Source organism: Carassius carassius, chromosome 15 (genome assembly GCF_963082965.1).
Source record: "Carassius carassius chromosome 15, fCarCar2.1, whole genome shotgun sequence".
NCBI lineage: Eukaryota > Metazoa > Chordata > Actinopteri > Cypriniformes > Cyprinidae > Carassius > Carassius carassius.
This window is the reverse complement of record NC_081769.1, coordinates 1,671,065-1,691,272: the sequence shown is the minus strand read 5'-3', so window position 1 is coordinate 1,691,272 and position 20,208 is coordinate 1,671,065. Positions and strand designations below refer to the sequence as shown.

Below are 20,208 nucleotides of genomic sequence, written 5' to 3'. Positions count from 1 at the left end.
AATAAATTATAAAGGCTGTGTCATCTATAGCAAAAAGGTGGCCAAAACTGAAAGATTAAGTAAATATTTGAATTAAATGTTTGGTCAGTTGCCTAAACAAGGATTTGATTGTCCTGTAAGTGTAACAGCAGCAATCACATGGCATTTGGCTCCCTATTTGCCTACATTATGTATTTTAACAGTGTTATTTTTAACCAATCATTATTGCCTCATTGTATTTGCAACAACAAAACAAAAAAATACAGTATATTAATACTTATTTGTAAATTATTATTTGAAGTAATAAAACCATGGTTAATTTGCAGTAAGTCATTCTCCTCAAATGCTACTAACGTTAGAAAAGTGTATACCAATATCGCATGTAACTTTAGACATGGTCCCTAAATTTGAGACTCTCGAAATGGCTTGTCCAACGTCAAGCCAACTTTATTCCTTTTTTTTCACTTTCTTTAGTTTTCTATTCTCTGCGCCGGATTGCTGATGTCCTTTACCTGGGCATAGATGTCCATCCATCAATTATGAACATTCAGCCGCAAACATGAGGTGCGAGCGGTCACGAGCGCGGATGGGAGAATGGAGCATGTTTTTTTTGTTTTTTTGAGCAACTGGGATGGTGCCCCCTTTTGGGAGTTGGTGCCCTACGCAGACAGTGTACTCTGCGTATAGGGAGCGGTGGTACTGGCTATTACTGTCATTGTTGTTATGTCGAATGTAATGAAGACTGAGACAGTTTAGGCAAGTTTAGGCAAGTTAATTCACTTACTTTTCTCTGACTCAAGTTAAGATCATGGGTCAGAGCTCTTAATTTTGAACTCTCAAAGTGCATTAGATGGAATAATTTAACTTTAAAATGTACAACATTACCCCCCAACCACACACATACACACACACACACACACAATTCTACATTATTCTCATATCATGAGAATTCGATATCATTACATCCTCACAAAACAAAACATCAAACTCCTTTGCTTTCTGCTGAGCTCATGGCCAAGGGAAGACCTGCCTGAGACCATGGGGAGGAGTACCAGTCCACTCTGCTGTGAGGACAGTCTGACAGGACACAGGTTCTCTGGAGATCCATGGAGGGTTTGGGCACATGCTGACACTTTCTGGCTGACAATTCTCTGTATTTTCCTGTGACATCCTTCTCTGCGCACTTCACAACACGCAGCTGAAGGCCCTTACCACAGGACACTGAACACTGCAGAGAGAGAGAGAACATCACAGCCCTCGGTCAGCTCAAACACACGTCTGTGCATCAGAAAATGTGCTAAAGATCATGGGCTCAATTTTCAGAAAATGCATGAATTTATATATATATATATATATATATATATATATATATATATATATATATATATATATATATAATGAATGCAGTGTCAGTTGCATTGGAAAAGGATTTGCCAAATAACATTTACACATTTATGCATTAAGCAGTTGCTTTCAACCAAAGTGACCCAGCTATTATTATAGAGAAACGTAACGTAAGCAAACAAGCTAGAGTAGAGCAGAAATCTAAAGAAAAGAAAGGACAATGTATTAGCAGTTTAGTTTAGGGACCTCTTAATTCTCACTATTAACTAGTTGTTTATTAGCCTGCATACTAACATATTGGTGGTTTATTGGTACTTATAAAGCACATATAAATGCCTTATTCCACATGATCATATTTCAGATCCTTTAATCCTTAAACCCCATACCTAAACTTAACAGCTACCTTACTGACTATTATAAGCCGAAATTAGGAGTTTATTAAGGCAAAAGTCATAGCTAATAGCGAGAATTGGTCATTAAAAGACCAATTCTTTTTTGCAAGTGCACTTGTTTAGTGATGGTTTAGGGTTGTTTGAATGTTTCTTGAATGTTGTGATAGTTTCAGAAGTCCAGGTAAAGGTTTGCAGCTCATTTTACCGGAGAGGAACAGAGAGGGAAAGGAACTGGAAGGTTCTGGAAAGTGACTTTGTGCCATGTTGTAAAGGAACAACAAGGTTTACCAGCTGTTTAAAAATGTAACACGTGCTGTAGCTGTACACTGTAAAAAAAAAAAAAAAATAGTTGAGAAATTGTAAAAAAAAAAAAAAAAAACCTTGATGCCGTAAGACTATTTTGAGTCCTCTCAATAATAGTTTTTAACTTCTTCTCAGTAAAGAAACTCTGGTTAGCCAATGTAAATTTGTTTGTTCACAGCAACTGAAACAAAAGTTACTGTCAAAGAGGTAATTATAATTATTATTATGGAAGCATATGGGTAGCAATATTCAATTTGGGATGTAATATGCAAAATGACAATGCAATATGTAAAATGGATTTACATTTACATTTTCCAATACATTTGTGCAACGTTTGGTGCAAAATGAAAATGAAAATTAAATTACATAATTTTCATTTGCCATTTCATACACCAGTTTTAATATGTAAAATGAATACTAATTTTAACGCTTTATAAGTTGCAAAATTAAAATGAAAATGTATTACAGAAATGATTAGATATGTATAACATGTTCAAGCAAAAACTGTGGCAAAATTATCATTTAAATGCTATTTTTCTTAAATGCATTAACACTCACAGTCAAGACACTTACGATTGCATTTTCATTCAATGTCCCGCAATGAATGTAGCAAAATTCAATGTGCACACTGAAAATGCATTCCGAGCCGATAACGTGTCCGCCCCCTCACGCCATGTCAATCACTGCGTGAACAAGGCGGGGCTTGCAGAAGGTCAAGAGACTCAAATCTCAAGAAGAGGATTCAAGTGAGAGAACGTGGACAAGACAGTTGGTCCGTGTACGTTTTGATCATTTCGGTTTATCGCTTCAATATTTCATTCGCACTTGTGGGCGGCGCTGAAGCACTCCTTTCATCTGATTGGTCGAATCGCTCCAGCTTCAGCTCGGTCTTTTCATTCTTTCAGACAGAATAAGAGTCAGTGCGAGTGAAGCACTGTAATGTCTGAAACCACCGCTCACTGTTAATTAGAATAATATTTGAATCAGATGTAGCTGGGCACATAATTCGTGCTGCTACGACTTGCAAGAGACCCTGTTAAATTATTTCTAGGTTATAGTATTGTATAAATATTGTCCCACTGATAAAAACAGTGCAAATAGTTCTGTCTCCTTGGATAACAGTGAAGTGGAAATAAATATAGTTAAATTTATGAAATAAAATTAAACAGGATTTTTTGGGAAGGTAAGTCTGGCCAGTTATACAGCAACACGAATCAGACGAGTCTGAAGATCTGAGCTGAATTTGGTGAAACGTTAAAGTTCTAGTCTGTGTCAATTACTCTCATAATAAATAATAATAAAAATGTTACCCGTATTTTTCGGTATAAGTTGCATCAGTCCAAAAATACGTCATGACGAGGAAAAAAACATATATAAGTCGCATTTATTCAGAACCAAGAGAAAACATTACCGTCTACAGCCGCGAGAGGGCGCTCTGGGGTAGGCTACAGGAGCACTGAGCACCATAGAGCTAAATTTTACTATTTTATTTCAGAAATGTAACTATATTAATTTTTACCATTATTTATTAATGTCACACACACATACCTAGTGCCTTATGACTTAAAAGATGAGAGTGGTAAATGTTACAGACATGGAACTGTTCAGTCTATTATTGATTTTTATTTCCACTTCACTTTTATCCAAAGAGACAGAACTATTTGCACTGGATTTATCAGTGGGATTTATCAATTATGTGCCCAGCTACATCTGATTCAAATATTATGCTAATTAACAGTCAGTGTAGTTTCAGACATTGCAGTGCTTCACTCGCACTGACTCTTATTCTGCCTGAAAGAATGAAAAGACCAAGCTGAAGGTGGAGCGATTCGACCAATCAGATGAAAGCAGCGCTTCAGCTCCGCCCACAAGTGCGAATGAAATATTGAAGCCATAAACCGAAATGATCAAAATGTACACAGACCAACTGTTTTGTCCATGTTCTCTCACTTGAAACCTCTTCTTGAGATTTGAGTCTCAGACCTTCTCCTCGGATCGGCTCGGAATGCATTTTCAGTGTGCACATTGAATTTTGCTACATTCATTGCGGGACACTGAATGAAAATGCAATCGTAAGTGTCTTGACTGTGAGTGTTAATGCATTTAAGAAAAATAGCATTTAAATGATAATTTTGCCACAGTTTTTGCTTGAACATGTTATACATATCTAATCATTTCTGTAATACATTTTCACTTTAATTTTGCAACTTATAAAGTGTTAAAATTAGTTTACATTTTACATATTAAAACTGGTGTATGAAATGGCAAATGAAAATTATGTAATTTCATTTTCATTTTCATTTTGCACCAAACGTTGCACAAATTTATTGGAAAATGTAAATGTAAATACAGAAATGCATTGTCATTTTGCATATTACATCCCAAATTGAATATTGCTACCCATACGCTTCCATATTATTATTGTTTCTGGGAAGATAAAAGAATGTGGAAAAAGTCACCACACTACCAAAATTATGTTTGTTTATGAATGACAAACCTTAATGGATAACTTAGTCTAATTTTCTTTGTTTGTAAAACAACTTAAAAGACTAAGATATCCAGAAAATAGATATAAGTGGTTAAACATTCTCTAGCCTCAAAAATAGACACAAAAAAGCTCAAGAACGGTGGCAATCAACAAATAATTAAAAGATGCTCTTTCCATCACATTACAACAAACAAGTAACAATAATGACAAAACAACAACAACAAAAAGTTTAATTGAATCCAACAAACAGCAAAACGATAATCCTATAACAAATATATATAGTAACTGCATAATTTATTCATGCTGCAATGCATGCTGGGTAGTGTTCATTTCATTAACGAAAACTATGACGAAAAATGTTTGTTGACAAGCTTTTTTCCCAATGACTAAGACGAGATGACAATAAGGTCAATCAATGATAATTAAGACTATATCAACATGCAATTTCGTTGACAAAATAAGAAGAGACTAAAATGTATTAAAAAAGAAAAAAGAAACTACCAAAAAACTCTTTTTATTTTCGTCAATAAAGGACACAAAATGTTTTTGCAGACTACTCTATAGACTAATTTCAGTGTTTGCAAACAATGATGATGTTTTTTTTTCTGGGAGGAGCCTATCTGGTGGCAGAAAATGACAGTTTTAACGCAGCAGTTTATTTAAGCCATAGAATAAAAAATAATAATTTTGAGTTTATATTTCATAATTTTGACTTTTTTTCTTGCAATTCTGAGGTTCTATTCTATTCTAACTATCTTCTATCTCTATCTTATTTGTGTAAGAAAAATCAACTCGTCATTCTTTCTTTTTAGTTTATAATCCCATACTTCTGGCATTTTTGCCTCAGAATTGACAAACTTGCAATTGTCTACATGAAGAAAGTTATAAAGTCCGAACTAGGAGATACAAACTTGCATTTCCAAGAAAAAAAAAAAAAAATCTGAATTTTGAAATTAAAATAGGTAAATGTTATGTAAAATGTTATAGGCTTAAATAGTATTCCATGAATGTATTTCAACTGCAGGGCTAATACAATATGTCCCCTATATGAATACTATATAGACCTATTGTTTAAACCAAATTTATGCTTTAAAATATGGTAATCATAGCAGGTTTCCATAGTCTGTCCATTTAAACATCTGCGTTTAGCTTCAAATAGCATCTTTGACGACAGTATTATATAGAAATTATTTGCATTCCGATTCTGACATCCAAAGGCACAACAATCATTTATTTTCTCTTATTCCATGGATTTTACCCGTTTCCCTCCAATTGTTCACAGTGTTTTTCTGCCTCCACTATGTGCGTGCAGCTGCAAGTGACGTAACTGTTACGTCTACTCGAAATTGGTCTATAGGCCTCTACTACGCAAAGTTTCATGTGTGCGGTTGCCAGATATCAACAGTTAAAATCCCAGAATCAGAGATTTGCTGTTATAAGGATAGATTTTCTGCCTGGAGTTATGCTTATTTTAAGCAATATAGCAACCATGTGCCTCTGATGATCTGAAAACAGCGACAAACGCGCTGGAGTTTAGTGATCTACATGAGTGTGTCTCTCAGCTGGTCTTTGTTCTGAATAAATGCACTTACTCAGCAGTTGTTGTTTTAATAGAGAAATAGGCTATTGCCATTTGGAATTAGTGTAATTACTTGGAATTTCACTGTTATAATATTTTTGTTTGTTTTAGCAGTTTTCATAATGTAGACAGAGAGACTGCATAAGTCTTTGGTATTAATTTATATAATAAAAAGCCTATAATAAATCAGTACAGATGAGGTCAAATACACCATGTATGTCCACATTATATTGATTTGTGCTTACTGGGGAAAGTGCAATACCTGAAATGCAAAAGTACATTTCTCAAATGACAACAATCATTATAATTATGATTTTGAGCAAAAATGACTTTGATCAGTTTAATCTTTATACAGCATGATAAAAATGTGATTAAAACTTGATTAAAATGCTCAAATAGGACAAGGTTGACTAAATATGATAAAAACTAACAGGGACATTTAACACAGAACTAAAATGTGAAAATATCTGACAAAATTAACACTAATGCTGGAATCTCACAAAGCCTTAACATTTAAACAATATGAAATTCTTTGTTCAGACAGCATTTCGGGTAATTTTTTTGATCTGACAAGGGTTTTTATGTAGTTTCAAGAAAATATAATTTTTTTTAGTATTTGAGACTCAATATGTTTCATTAAATGGAAAACATGCAGTTTCATTTTTACAGTGTAAATGTGAAATATAAGAGGCTCTCAATGTCAAATACAGAAATGTTAATCCATGCATTTATGACCTCAAGGTTAGATTATTGTAATGCTTTATTGGGTGGTTGTTCTGCACGCTTAGTAAACAAACTACAGCTAGTCCAAAATGCAGCAGCAAGAGTTCTTACTAGAACCAGGAAGTATGACCATATTAGCCCGGTCCTGTCAACACTGCACTGGCTCCCTATCAAGCATCGTATAGATTTTAAAATATTGCTTATTACTTATAAAGCCCTGAATGGTTTAGCACCTCAGTATTTGAATGAGCTCCTTTTACATTATAATCCTCTACGTCCGCTACGTTCTCAAAACTCAGGCAATTTGATAATACCTAGAATATCAAAATCAACTGCGGGTGGCAGATCCTTTTCCTATTTGGCACCTAAACTCTGGAATAACCTACCTAACATTGTTCGGGAGGCAGACACACTCTTGCAGTTTAAATCTAGATTAAAGACCCATCTCTTTAACCTGGCATACACATAACATACTAATATGCTTTTAATATCCAAATCCGTTAAAGGATTTTTAGGCTGCATTAATTAGGTAAACCGGAACCGGGAACACTTCCCATAACACCCTATGTACTTGCTACATCATTAGAAGAATGGCATCTACGCTAATATTTGTCTGTTTCTCTCTTGTTCCGAGGTCAACGTGGCCACCAGATCCAGTCTGTGTCCAGATCAGAGGGTCACTGCAGTCACCCAGATCCAGTACGTATCCAGACCAGATGCTGGATCAGCACCTAGAAAGGACCTCTACATCCCTGAAAGACAGTGGAGACCAGGACAACTAGAGCCCCAGATACAGATCCCCTGTAAAGACCTTGTCTCAGAGGAGCACCAGGACAAGACCACAGGAAACAGATCATTCTTCTGCACAATATGACTTTGCTGCAGCCTGGAATTGAACTACTGGTTTCGTCTGGTCAGAGGAGAACTGGCCCCCCAACTGAGCCTGGTTTCTCCCAAGGTTTTTTTCTCCATTCTGTCACCGATGGAGTTTCGGTTCCTTGCCGCTACACTCTAAAAACTGCTGGGTGGAAAACAACCCAATTTGGGTTATTTTGACAACCCAGCGCTGGGTCAAAAAGGGACGAACCCAACGCTGGGTTATTTTAACCCAACCAGTTGGGTTATCATGTTTAACCCAGCCTGCTGGGTTGCTTTTTTATGGTTTAAAATGACTACATAGCAGGGTTTCAAAAACCAGAGCGGGTGTTTTTTACCACTTTATTTCAGAAGGAAAACTACTGTATTTAGAAAATTTTCAAATTAATTTTGCATGTAATGCTTGATGAGGCAGCGTTTGTGAGCTCAGCGCCGCTTTAATTACAGCCGTTACCACCGAAACCTACCTCTCCCGCTTAGCGCCTCCTGCTGGCAGAAAATAAACTTGCGGAGTGCCACCACGAATTGAGTGTAAGGATTTTGGGGGAAACACTGCATTGCTACGTTAAAATGAACCCAGATTGAGCTAGGCATTAAACCTACAAATGTTGTTCATTTTAAATATCACTTTTACACACAAATAATAATTATCAAAAGGAAAATATTTATTAAAAATAAGAGAAAAGTAAAAAAGTAACATGTAAGAAGAAATGCAGAAAAGGATGGCATTAACAGCTACAGAGTTCATAAATAAAGCATTGAACATTTGTTGAATATAACTTAAGATCAAATTGGGCTTTGTTCAATTGTATATATTGTATAAAAATATATGAAAACACTATTATACAATAAATTTACAATTAGTTAGGTTCTTTAGCAACTATTCTGGCTTGACAGTACACAAATAAATCACAACATTAACTCTGATATTATAACATTTAACAGACACATGTGTGTGTGTGAAAGAATGTGAAGAAGAGTGAAACTCTTCTACTAAACAACACAGAAAAAGCATTTAACATTGTTTTTACAAATTACACACTTACAGTTTGTTTCATAGTCCATGAACACAGATCATGCATCACTGTCAATTTTCATGATCTCTTTAGCAAAACTGATGTAGTCATGAAGAAGCCCCTTCAGCACAGTATGTGACGACATCTACATCATCCAGGGCAGCGTCCTCCTTTAAAACCACTGCTGCATCAATTTAGGGGAAAGGACATTCCCTTCTTTGACCAGCATTAATCCAGTCACCACCTGTTCTTCATCAGTGGCCTAAAAAGAGAGACACATTTGAAAAAATAAAACATTTAATTAAACTATCCATTTTCAGATAGAGGTGTATTAACATCCGTAAGTACAGGTAAATAATCTGAGTTAAAGTTTCAACACTGTGAGGTTGTTTAATGTCTCTGTCCATCACAGAGCTCCAGAATGCTATAATGGCAGCACTAGTGAGAGGACATGTCATATTGTTTGAATAAATATTGCTTTCAGCTTCTTTACGGAAATATTAAAACAGACATGACATTCACATACCTCACAAATGTTCATGTACGTAGATGGCTGCTCGTCAAACGGTTAGTTCACCAAAAAACTCTTAATTTTTGTCCTCCATTGCTTGTCTGGGAGACCAGTATTTTATTTTGAACATACATGTTTGCTTTCATATAATTTAAGCTTTATTCATGTATAAATATCGGAATGAATTACTTCTACAATAACTCTGTATTTATGAGGCTTGAAAATACTGATTATCTAGACTATATAAATGGATTAACAAAATTATGAGAAAATTCAAAATATATTCATTTGTGTTGTAAAGACAGACAAAAGTCTTGCAGGTTTGGAATGACATGAGGGCAAGTAAATGATTTTTTGTGTGAACTTTACCTTTAAGAGGGAAGAACAAGAATGATGACTCTCCAAATCAGACAAGACAACTCCAAAGTTGGTTTGAGTTCTGCAATGAAACACACAGACATCAATGGTTTTAATGAAATGAGCACGTAATCACACTGTTGTTGCATCAAAATGTGAAGTAAACCGGCAGGAGACAACAGAAACATTTATTTTCTAAAAATAACTTACATAAAATATCAAAAGAATGATGCTCTCCCATGTCTCTGGCTTTTAACATCTACAAAAACAAACAAACATTATTTTACTCTTAGTAAAAAACAACAACAACTGATAACATGAATATATATATATATATATATATAAAATCACTCTGTTGTTGCATCAAAATGTGAAGTAAACAGGCACGACACAACAGAAACATTAATTTTCTAAAAAAAAAAAAGAAACTCCCATCAGTCTCAAAAGAATGAAGTTATCTTGTCTCTGGATTTAAACATCTACAAAAACAAACATTATTTTAGTCTTAGTAAAAATAAAGATAACTTGATGTTTTTTTTTTTTTTTTAACTTGTTATTCTGAAGTTTACTCTCCTTAAACCCGTCTGTCCCTCTCTTCAGAAGAACATCTCCTCCTCCTCACACAGTCTGAGGCTGTGTCTAAATTCAGGGTCTACATCCTTCGGAGTACTCATTTGAAGGATGTTACGTCACAGCGCCGCGACGAAGGCTGTCCAAACTCGTAGGATCCTTCAAATGCGGCCCACAAATACGTCCTCCTTTTCCCCGAATTGGAAGGATGGGTGTGGTGGATCCTTTCCCGTCCTACCTATCCCATAATTCTTTTCGGCAGAGCGTAATGGCGGACGAAGCAAGCGGTAGCAGAGTGGGAGAGGAGTACGTTTTTTAAAAACTGGCTTTTCAAAAAAATATATTTTTTCAGTGGTTGTCTAGTTAGGCATTTTGTTTTAAAACATAAATGAAAATAGGCTATAATGGCTTACCTGGATATGACTGTCTTGTAGTCTGATATAAAAAAAACTCTTGACAACGAGCAAAGAAAGTATTTGATTTATTTAATTGCTTTATTTCTTCCAAAAGAATTAAAATGAGGAGAATAACTTTGTTTGTCCATTTTCCCTCTTCTTGCTTAGCGCTGTCACGGTTGCTAGGCGACAGGATATGAGCAACGGGTAAGGGAGGGAACTGAAAGAAGGGTAGGCTGTCCAAATTCACAAACACCGACTTCCAGGTTTTGCGGTCGTCGGAGGACCCCTCCTCCTTCAACCAGGTAGGAAGGATCCTAAGGAGGATGCAGAGCCTGAATTTGGACACAGCCTGAGACTCTCACACTAACAGCTTCTGTGTCTTTAACTCTTGGCGCACAGCGCTGACACAATGAAGACACGAGCTCAACAAGTCTGAAATATTACATGTAAAACATACTTTTAACAGTTACCACTTCAACAGCCTCAAAACAATCATGCTAGTCTTTATTACATAACGCGGTTTCCTTTAGGAAACTAATGTACATTCAGTTTAACTGCGAAAAAAAAAGACAAAATTAACATGAGCGTAACCGTGACCATAACCGTCTAGTAACACCTCAAAAAGTACAGATAATGTAAAATCTTATATAAATATGACAAAATACATTCACGGACGTTATATTAAAAGTACATCTTCGGTTCAGTAACGCTAAATGATGCCGTTAAGACCCCCGTGTCTGAGGAGAAAACCGCGTCCGTTTTTTATTTTATTTTTATATACCGTTAAGCTCCTTTGTTTCCGCCTTTCATAAAACCTTCCACCTTTCATACAACCGGGTAAACAATAAACGATAACTTTACATTTTGAATATTTACTTACCATAATGTCTCTCACTCGATTCTCGCTTCTCACTTCTTTTAGGCTGAGAAAATGGCGGCTGCTCGCACTGGAGACGTACGATCTTGATGTGACGTGCGTGCTCTCCTTCACGTCCACGTTCTCAACCTAGCCCCGCTGGGTTAAAACGGAGATCAATTTTTCAACCCAAACTTGGGTTAAAACATCCCAAAGTCCAATCCAACGGCCTCAACCCAGCATTTGGGTTGAAAAACAACCCAGCGTTTTTTAGAGAGTATGGCCTCTGGCTTGCTTAGTTGGGGACACTTCATTTACAGTGATATCGTTGACTTGATTGCAAATGATTGTACAGATACTATTTAAACTGAACAGAGATGATGACATCACTGAATTAAATGATGAACTTCCTTTAACTGTCATTTTTCATTATTGACACTGTTTTCCTAATGAATGTTGTTCAGTTGCTTTGACGCAATGTATTTTGTTTAAAGCGCTATATAAATAAAGGTGACTTGACTTGACTTGACAAGGACAATCGCTTCAGGCCAGCATTGGGTTCCTACTCCAAATATTTGCTTTCACACCACATCACCACAGTGTACACAATGCAGTGCAAGGGTTTTACCGGTTGCCAGGTTGAGACGAACCACTGGGCCTTGCGCTGTTTGTGGCAGCGTTTGATCACGCAGGTCTCTTGGCTGCTGGGTTTGGGCAGAGCGGCACAGGAGGCATCCGGCAGCACACGGGAGTAAGAGTCCCTGCTCACGCACGCCACTGCTCTCTTCATCACCCCCTTCCCACATTTACGAGAACACTGGGGAAAACATTCAGACAATAATCTTCAGTGAAGTTTTAACTGGGGAATTAGTTGTGCATTTAGTCCCTGTTTGTTTACATTCTGCTGGTCGGTGGATACAGCATCACACAAAACAAGAAGTCTTCTGTTACAGATGCACTATTCCCAACGAGCCATAATTAGCTTATTTTGCACACATGTTGACACCATAGGTTAACACTCATGCAACACAGTCTTCTCTAGTAAAATTTGTCTGATAATTAACTGGAGTATTTAATCTAAAATTCTGAAAAAAAAAAACTTTTTAAATGAGGAGAAAACTGCACTTTGAAGTCAAACTGAACATAAATGAAGTACATTTTTATATATATAATATAATATATATTTAATATAAATATAGACGTATTATTTTAATTTACAAATGTCATTTTTGTATTTTTTTTTAATTAATGTTGGCTATAGCTTCTGGCCTTTTAATCATAGCATACTCGTGATTTATTTTATGACCAATTATTGATTTATTTATTCCTAAACACAAGTTTAATTATTTTGTGTGTGTCTGTGTAGATGCCTTTAACCATGAAATTTGTAATCACAATCAAAATAGGCATTTTGTACAAAACACCTCAGAGTGTCAAAACCTTTCAGGCATGTTCATGACCCAAAATGAGAAATAGTTACACAATTTCAAGAAAATATACCAGTATTTCACAAATCAGAAATGTATTTTGGTCAAACGGCCGTTAATATAACATAATATAAGAATTTATTGTCTTTGGCTGCAATTTAAAGACATATATACATTTTAACACACAATATGTTTATTTGGTTTATATTTTTAAGCTTAAAGTATCTAGCTGTTAGCTTAGCAACATGCGGAGCATTTCTGTCATTTACATAGCAAGGTAGTTGTCTATGTATATATACAGTCAAAACTAATTTACCTCGCAAACATTTAACATTTCTCACATTGTCAAGGTTTATTCACTTTAGTTTAGAAAATGGTAATAAAGCATGACAAGAACTCAACTGTTCTTGATGCAGTTAAACTGTTAAGTTAAACTGTTTCAGAAGCAATTCATCTTGATAATGTCAAGATAACTTTGATAGAAAGGTATGTAATGAATTTGGCTGAATAGCTTTCAGCAGTTAAATTTAAGAACACAAACAGAAAAAGACAATTTAGCTCAACCAATTACCAAGCAATGCTTCATTTTGTTTAGTATGTGGTGTAAAAAGGTTGCCTTAGCAATTAAAGAAAAAAAACACTTCAGCAAATGGTCATGTCAAAGTGTCTGAACCTTTTTTGATACCAAATTTTTATGGTAGTCCACTGTATGAAGAATTTGTGGGTATAATCGAGCGCCAACCTCCCGCTCTCTCTCATGAGGCCAATAAGGAAGTGACTAAAACTGTAATTCATCAACCGGCCGCTTGAGGCTTACAGGTTGAGGTTTACAGTCTGATGCAAAAAATGATTTTGGTCTAAATAGATAATTTTGCCCATAATTTAGCATAATTAAGGGCGTGGCCACTTGAGTGACAGGTGGATTGCCGCTGCTGGTGTCTGAATAATTTTTGGGTTTGACTGTATGATGCATGAATTGTATGACTAAGCACTAACCTGAGACCAGGGTCCAGGGCTCCAGACCGGTGGGCAGGTGTGTGTGTTGCAGGTCTGTCTGCGGGGCGGGGGTGGCTGTGCACACCGGTCATCAGTCACCATGTGCACCTGATCTGGTCCTGCTTTCTGGACACAGCGCACCTGTCTGATCTGCTCACCGGATCCACAGCTGCGGCTGCATGCGGCCCAGTCCTCCACTCGCCAGCTGTGGTGTACATTAACACACAAACATAAAAGTGCCTCACATCCAGAGCCAGTTATATGTGTTAAAACAATCACTGATATTTATCATATGTGCAGAGTTTAACCCTAGCTTTCCCAGAGCATTTCTTATGCAAATACTAATGTACTGCTTATTACATAATGCTCAGTATATTGTACACTGCAGAAAGATTAGTTTTTAAACATTATGACGCATTTTAGCAGCATTCATGGGTCATAATTCCTATGCAATACCAAGTGATTCTTTACGCCCCTTTCATATGTTTAACAGTTTTTAAAGATGTAGAGTGAATCATATTATGTACATTACCTGTGATGTTTTGTTCGATCATGTTTGATATTGTTACTTAAAAAATTATTTATTTTAATTTTAAAATTATTTTTAAACACAATAGTATTTATTTACATTTAATACAATTTTTATATTTTAAATTGCAACTTAAGTATAGAGAGATTTCATGTTAAAGGTTAAAGAGTTCAGAAGGTACTTCTGGATTATTAACATTTATTTTGTTTATTCCTCTTTATTTTATATAAAATGACAAAATTATATTTACAAAATGATTAAAGACCTTGTTATTTTTGTATTATTTATATACTACTTTTTATTCATTTTTTAATAAGCTTTCGTTTTTATTTCAATTGACAAAAAAAGTTAAAAAACTTTTTTTTTTTTAAGTAAACAACAACAACACTGGTCAAAAAGGACATGATAAAACTGTGGTTCATTGATCACATTGGAAATTAAGGGTGGAGTCGAGTACATTGCACAGTATTCTAAGCATTACCAGAAACAATATAATATTATGGGAGTGTGCGATTCTGAACGTACCCAATGCATGTAGTTACAGTGTCCTTTCCCACAAGCTTCATCTAGTGAAGGGTTAACACTGAGACACCTTAATCATCAAAGGCAGATGGTTTGTTGAATCTCAACAAAGCCCACCAGTCAAAATATCAGCTCATAAAGGCCATCAATTCACCCTAAAGTCTCCAAACAACCTGAGATCCCCATCAGCACATTCAAACATCCTACAATTTATTTCCCAAACCCGAGCACATCACAGGACTGGAATGAACAACAGCTCTGACCAATGGTTTCACACTGACATCCTCTTTCAAATACATCTCAAATTTATATACGTGGAATCAAACATTTGATCTGCTTTAAAAGGTACCTATGGCAATACCTCGGCTGGACGGTTGTAGTAATGAAAGGATCTTAAAGGATTAGTTCACCCAAGAATGAAAATAAGCCCTTAAATTACTCATCCTCAAGTCATCCTAGGTGTCTATGACTTTCTTCTTTCAGACGGACGTTTTTGTAAGAAAAATATCTATATTCAAAACCTAATAATCCCTTTAATCTAGCTTTCGCTCACTGTTGTACACGGAAGCAGCTCCGGGTGGATGACATATGAGGTCATGGTCAGAGGATTTCGATATAAGCCAAGAGTGGTTTTCCTTTGCTGAATTCCTTACTTAAACTATGCTTCCTTTGCTCCTGTTAACAAATGTTGTTTTTCAAGAGACTCACCGGCGCATGCTCAATTTTAAATATGGTTATTTTACTTACAAAAACGCATTGATTCGCTACAGGAGGACTTTGATCACCCCCGTGAGCCGTGTGAGACACATTTTATTAAGGATGGGCACTTTTTATTTCACTTCTTTTGGACTGATGCACTGCAACACCTGTCGAGTGGCATTAAAGAGCTTGAAAGATCAAAGACAGTTCTCTTACGAGAGCTCTCTCGTACTGCGTCTTAGCTAAGACGCTACGGGAAAAGTCTCTTTTCACGAAATACTGAAGCAAAAAAGCAAGCGCCATCTGAGAAGCATATCAGCGGGACGAGCCATTCTGAAGCTGCTGGCCTCGCCGCCTTCCACTGGCGTTCCTGCTGCGCTGTCCGGCGCCTATATCCTTTGTATCCTTATATCTTATATCCTGTGTGTGTTCGCCCTGCGACGCACACTCACAAAAAGAGCTGCGTCTTTTTAAAGATGCCCTCGTGCGGCTCGTGCAGAGCCCCGCTCAGCGAAGGAGATCGTCACGTCATCTGCGTCTCCTGCCTGGGTGAGGACCATGCAGCGCTCGCGCTCGCTGACGGCGGCTGCCCTCATTGCGAGCTAATGCCTATGGTGACTCTGAGGACTCGCCGGGCATTCTTCTCGAAGCCTGCATCATCCGCTGTGCCGCAGCGCCGTAAGAAGCGCCGCTCGCAGCATCTACCAGAACCGCCTCCAGCTCTGCCGAGCTCGCCGGTTCCCTCTGCTTCGCCGGCCTCCCCTGCATCACTTCCCGATGGTCAGCGTCCGCTGTCTGCCGCCGCGTCATCTGAGGAAGTGGATCTCAGGCCCGCGTCGGAGGAAGAGGACACCTGCTCTCTGCTTGCTTTGGGCAGTGAGGGTTGGGCGAGCTCCGTGGATCTCGCACCCTCTGCTCAGAGGCCCAGCAGACGGGCGGATATCGATAAGGAGCTGATGCGAGTGCTCGCGCTGGCCGCGGCGAGCCTCGGCCTCGAGTGGTCTGCACCAGCGCCCCCTTCTCGTTCCCGGCTGGATGGTAGCTTTCTCCCGGATGAGCATTTTTCTCCAAGCTCAAAGCACGCCCCCTTTCTTCCTGAGCTTCACGAAGAAGTGGCGAAAGCTTGGAACGCTCCATTTTCGGCGAGAGTCCATTCATCTGTTTCACCAGCATTCTCCACACTGGACGGTGCTAAAAACAGAGGCTACCTGTCACTTTCGCCGGTGGAACAGTCTATAGCAGCGCACCTTTGCCCGCCCTCTGCTGGACGGCGGACTAAGGCGGCGTTGCCATCCAAAGCCTGCCGCATGACGTCATCGCTGCTCGCACGGATCTTCTCTGCTGCTGGGCAAGAAAAGCTCTCATCCGCAAGCTGGATGAGATGGGACCTGAAGCAATCTGTCTCGCGGATCTGAGGAGTGCTTCAGATCTCTCCCTCCGCACTGCTAAGTCCGCTGCACAGGCCATGGGACGGGTTATGGCTTCCGCTACGGTGGCTGAGAGGCATTTGTGGCTGACGCTTTCTGACATCAAGGAGTCTGAGCGCGCTGCGTTCCTCGACGCGCCGCTGACTCCTGCTAACCTCTTCGGATCATCTGTCAATGAGTTTGGGGAGAGATTTGCCGAGGACCAGAAAGCTTCGCAGGCGTTCAAGCACTTCTTGCCGAAGCGCTCCGGTTCTGCAACTAGCCGCTCTAGACCGGCCCCACAGAGCTCTCAGTCACGCCCACCGTCTCCAGCTGCATCATTGCGACAGCGTCAGCAACGCAGCTCGGGACCCCGTTCTCGCTCTTCAAGCCGTCGCCCCGCGCCGCGGGAGCCGCGGCAGAGGATTGCGGTGAAGCCAGAAGCCCCGAAAACGTCCTAGCACTGCTAGGAAAGCGCCGGTGTACGAGTTCCGCTGCACGAGTGCCCGCTTGCCTGCACACAAAAGCCGTTATAATACATAAATCGCCAGGGCGGTCTCGGGTTCCGAAACCTGTACAGGCTGGCGGAACGCCTCGTGCGTTTGCTGAGGGCAGTGCATGTGCCTGGGCTACAGAATCTGGGTCCAGACAGGCTGTCCAGAGGCAATGTTCCTACGGGCGAATGGTCTCTACACCCGCAAACAGTCCGGCTGTTGTGGGAGAGATTTGGCAGGGCGGAGGTGGACCTCTTCGCGTCCCACGAAAACGCTCACTGCCCCGCGTTCTTTTCCAAGAATGAAAGCGCGCTGTCACGGAAATGGCCGTGCTGCCCGCTTTATGCTTTCCCTCCCGTCTCCCTCCTTCCGCAGGTGATAGAACGGGTGAGAGAAATGAGATGTTCAATACTGCTTGTAGCACCTCTTTAGAAGAACCAACAATGGTTCCCAGATTTGATGCAGTTAGCAGATGTCGCCCGTGGCCAGTACCGTTGAGGAGGGACCTCCTCTCGCAGGCCAGGGGTTCGATTTGGCACCCTCAACCGGAGATGTGGTCCCTCCATGTGTGGGCGCTCAACGGCGCAGAGCGTGGGTGTCTGGCCGGCTGCGTCTCAAGGTCAATCAGAGCTGTGTCACAGCCCTGACACCCTGGACAGCAAACGGCTGGTACCGATCAGGTGTAAGCCTGGGGACTTCCCCATGTGTGGGCGCTCAACGGTTACCCGCTGATCTCGCAGTGGGAGTGCTAAATACCATCACTCAGGCTAGAGCTCCGTCGACACGACGTCTGTATGCCTCGAAGTGGTCGGTGTTCTCCAGCTGGTGCACAGCTCGAGGATGTTCACCCCTTAGTTGTGAGGTGACGGAGGTTCTCTCCTTCCTACAGGAGTTGTTGGATAAGGGCAGAGCCCCATCCACGCTCAAAGTTTATGTGGCGGCCATCGCAGCGTTTTCCGAAACAGCGCTCGGTCAGACAATAGGAAGGAATGATTTGGTCATCCGGTTCCTTAGAGGAGCTAGGAGGCTGAATCCTCCCAGACCTCCGTCAGTCCCTATGCGGGACCTCGTGGCGGTTTTGGAGGCCATGAAGGGTCCCCCTTTTGAGCCTATCCAATCAGTTAGCCTTCAGCATCTGTCATTTAACCCTCTTGGCGCCACGGTCGAGTTTACTCGACAAGATGCGGCACTGAATAAAACGGCCGATTTTGTCAAATAGGGTGTCAAATTTCATGCAACCTCCCCTGCACCAGATAGCAGACATGTAATACTTCATCTCTGACTCAAAAAAAACGTAATGCTCCTATACAAAATCTTCGAGCTAGAGCGCATTGAATCAGTGCGAAAAAAAGCGGAGCTAGTGTGAGACTGAGCCATTTTATCTGACCAATATTGTCAACGTCAGCGAGTATTGGCAATAGATTATTATTATTATCATTATTATTATTATCTAATGGCATCAATAAAGCTTCAATAAAGCCGCAATGAGGTGTTGGGACTTCTATTCACGGACACTGATTCTGAAGGGGAATAGCTGCATTCCGAAGATGCCGGTGATACTGAAAGTGAAAGTATAGCCCTTCACCAAGCACAAACGGTGAATCCTTTGCCTAATGTAAATGGTCCTTTGCCAAATGTCAGAGGTGTGAACAATGTTTGCCGGGGTCAGAGTGTTCATCGCGAAATTAGCAGGCGTGTTATTGTTGCGGGGACGAGGCGGGAGATTTTTACCGCGCTAGACATGTATATTTGTCTTTTGACCGCGCCTCTCCGCAATCGCGGCGACAGTATAGTAGTGGAGACTTTGTCTAATGCTACTGGGTATGTTAGACGAGGTTGAAGTATTCATAGGACAGTTAGGAGGCAAGGTGGGGAGTCGCAATGACACTGACAGTAGTCCGAGCTGTGCACACTCGGCGCGTGCGCGAGGCAGATCTGGCCGCGCTGCTCGTAGCAGAAGCAGAGGCGATGTGACAAGGGGCATAGCTTTTGAACTAAATAGGTCTTGTCTACTTGTTTTTGTGTGTCATATGAATAATATATATGTGCCCCATACATGGAATCAGAGTGCCTGCTGCATGTAGTAAATTGTAAATCCCAACTGCTACATGCATTCGGTTTGTTTCTACCATTTATTAATAATGATTTACACCGTTTGTTTACTACTTACTATTTACCTGAGCATTCAGTATTGTGCAATATAGCACACAGAAGGTGAGGGACATTTTTGGGGGGAAAGAAGTACTGCATTTTATTATTTAAACATGTGACTTTTCATGAAAATTCTATAATTCAAGATGGCCACCCCCATATGACGTCATAATATGCAAATTAGATGGGAAAATAAAATCCCTACATAAACATTGGGTCATTCTTAATATTTGTATAATTGACAGAAAGTCTCTATCTTTTATAAATTTTAAGATATAGCCTTCTGAAATTAAGATGTCAAAATAGAACGTTTTAGGAAAAAACCTCAGGATATATGTATGGCGGCAGGTTGGGCCTCGCCGTCTACATTTATCAGGTTCTATAACCTGGAGATTCCCGCCTTGCAAGCAAGGCTGCTGTCGGTATAGTTGAATCAGGGCCCTGAGGGGAACTCTGAGTTCGTGAGCGTTATGCGCTGCCGACTGTTATATGGGCAGTATTGCGTAAGACCGCATTGCCACATTGGTCAGGCCTTGCCTCGGCTGTGTGTTGTCATATTGCCGCATCTACGGATGCTGCTAGATATGGGACG

The 20,208-nt window shown here is 39.6% G+C and overlaps 1 protein-coding gene and 1 long non-coding RNA gene across 2 annotated transcripts in view; both read right to left on the bottom strand.

Annotated features, from left to right (window-relative positions):
- Positions 1-20,208, bottom strand: part of LOC132157979 (A disintegrin and metalloproteinase with thrombospondin motifs 16) — a 130,928-nt gene that overhangs the window by 10,985 nt on the left and 99,735 nt on the right. The window contains exons 19-21 of the mRNA XM_059567222.1: positions 13,816-14,020; positions 12,021-12,209; positions 1,010-1,207 (exon numbers count right to left, since the gene is read on the bottom strand). Of these exons, the coding sequence (XP_059423205.1) occupies positions 1,010-1,207; positions 12,021-12,209; positions 13,816-14,020 (592 nt within the window). The remainder of the gene's footprint in view (positions 1-1,009; positions 1,208-12,020; positions 12,210-13,815; positions 14,021-20,208) is intronic.
- On the bottom strand, positions 8,727-9,836 carry LOC132157981 (uncharacterized). Its single transcript, XR_009437637.1, has 3 exons — positions 9,779-9,836; positions 9,581-9,650; positions 8,727-8,962 (listed from the first exon to the last, which is right to left on the bottom strand). It is a non-coding gene; the product is annotated as an uncharacterized LOC132157981 (long non-coding RNA).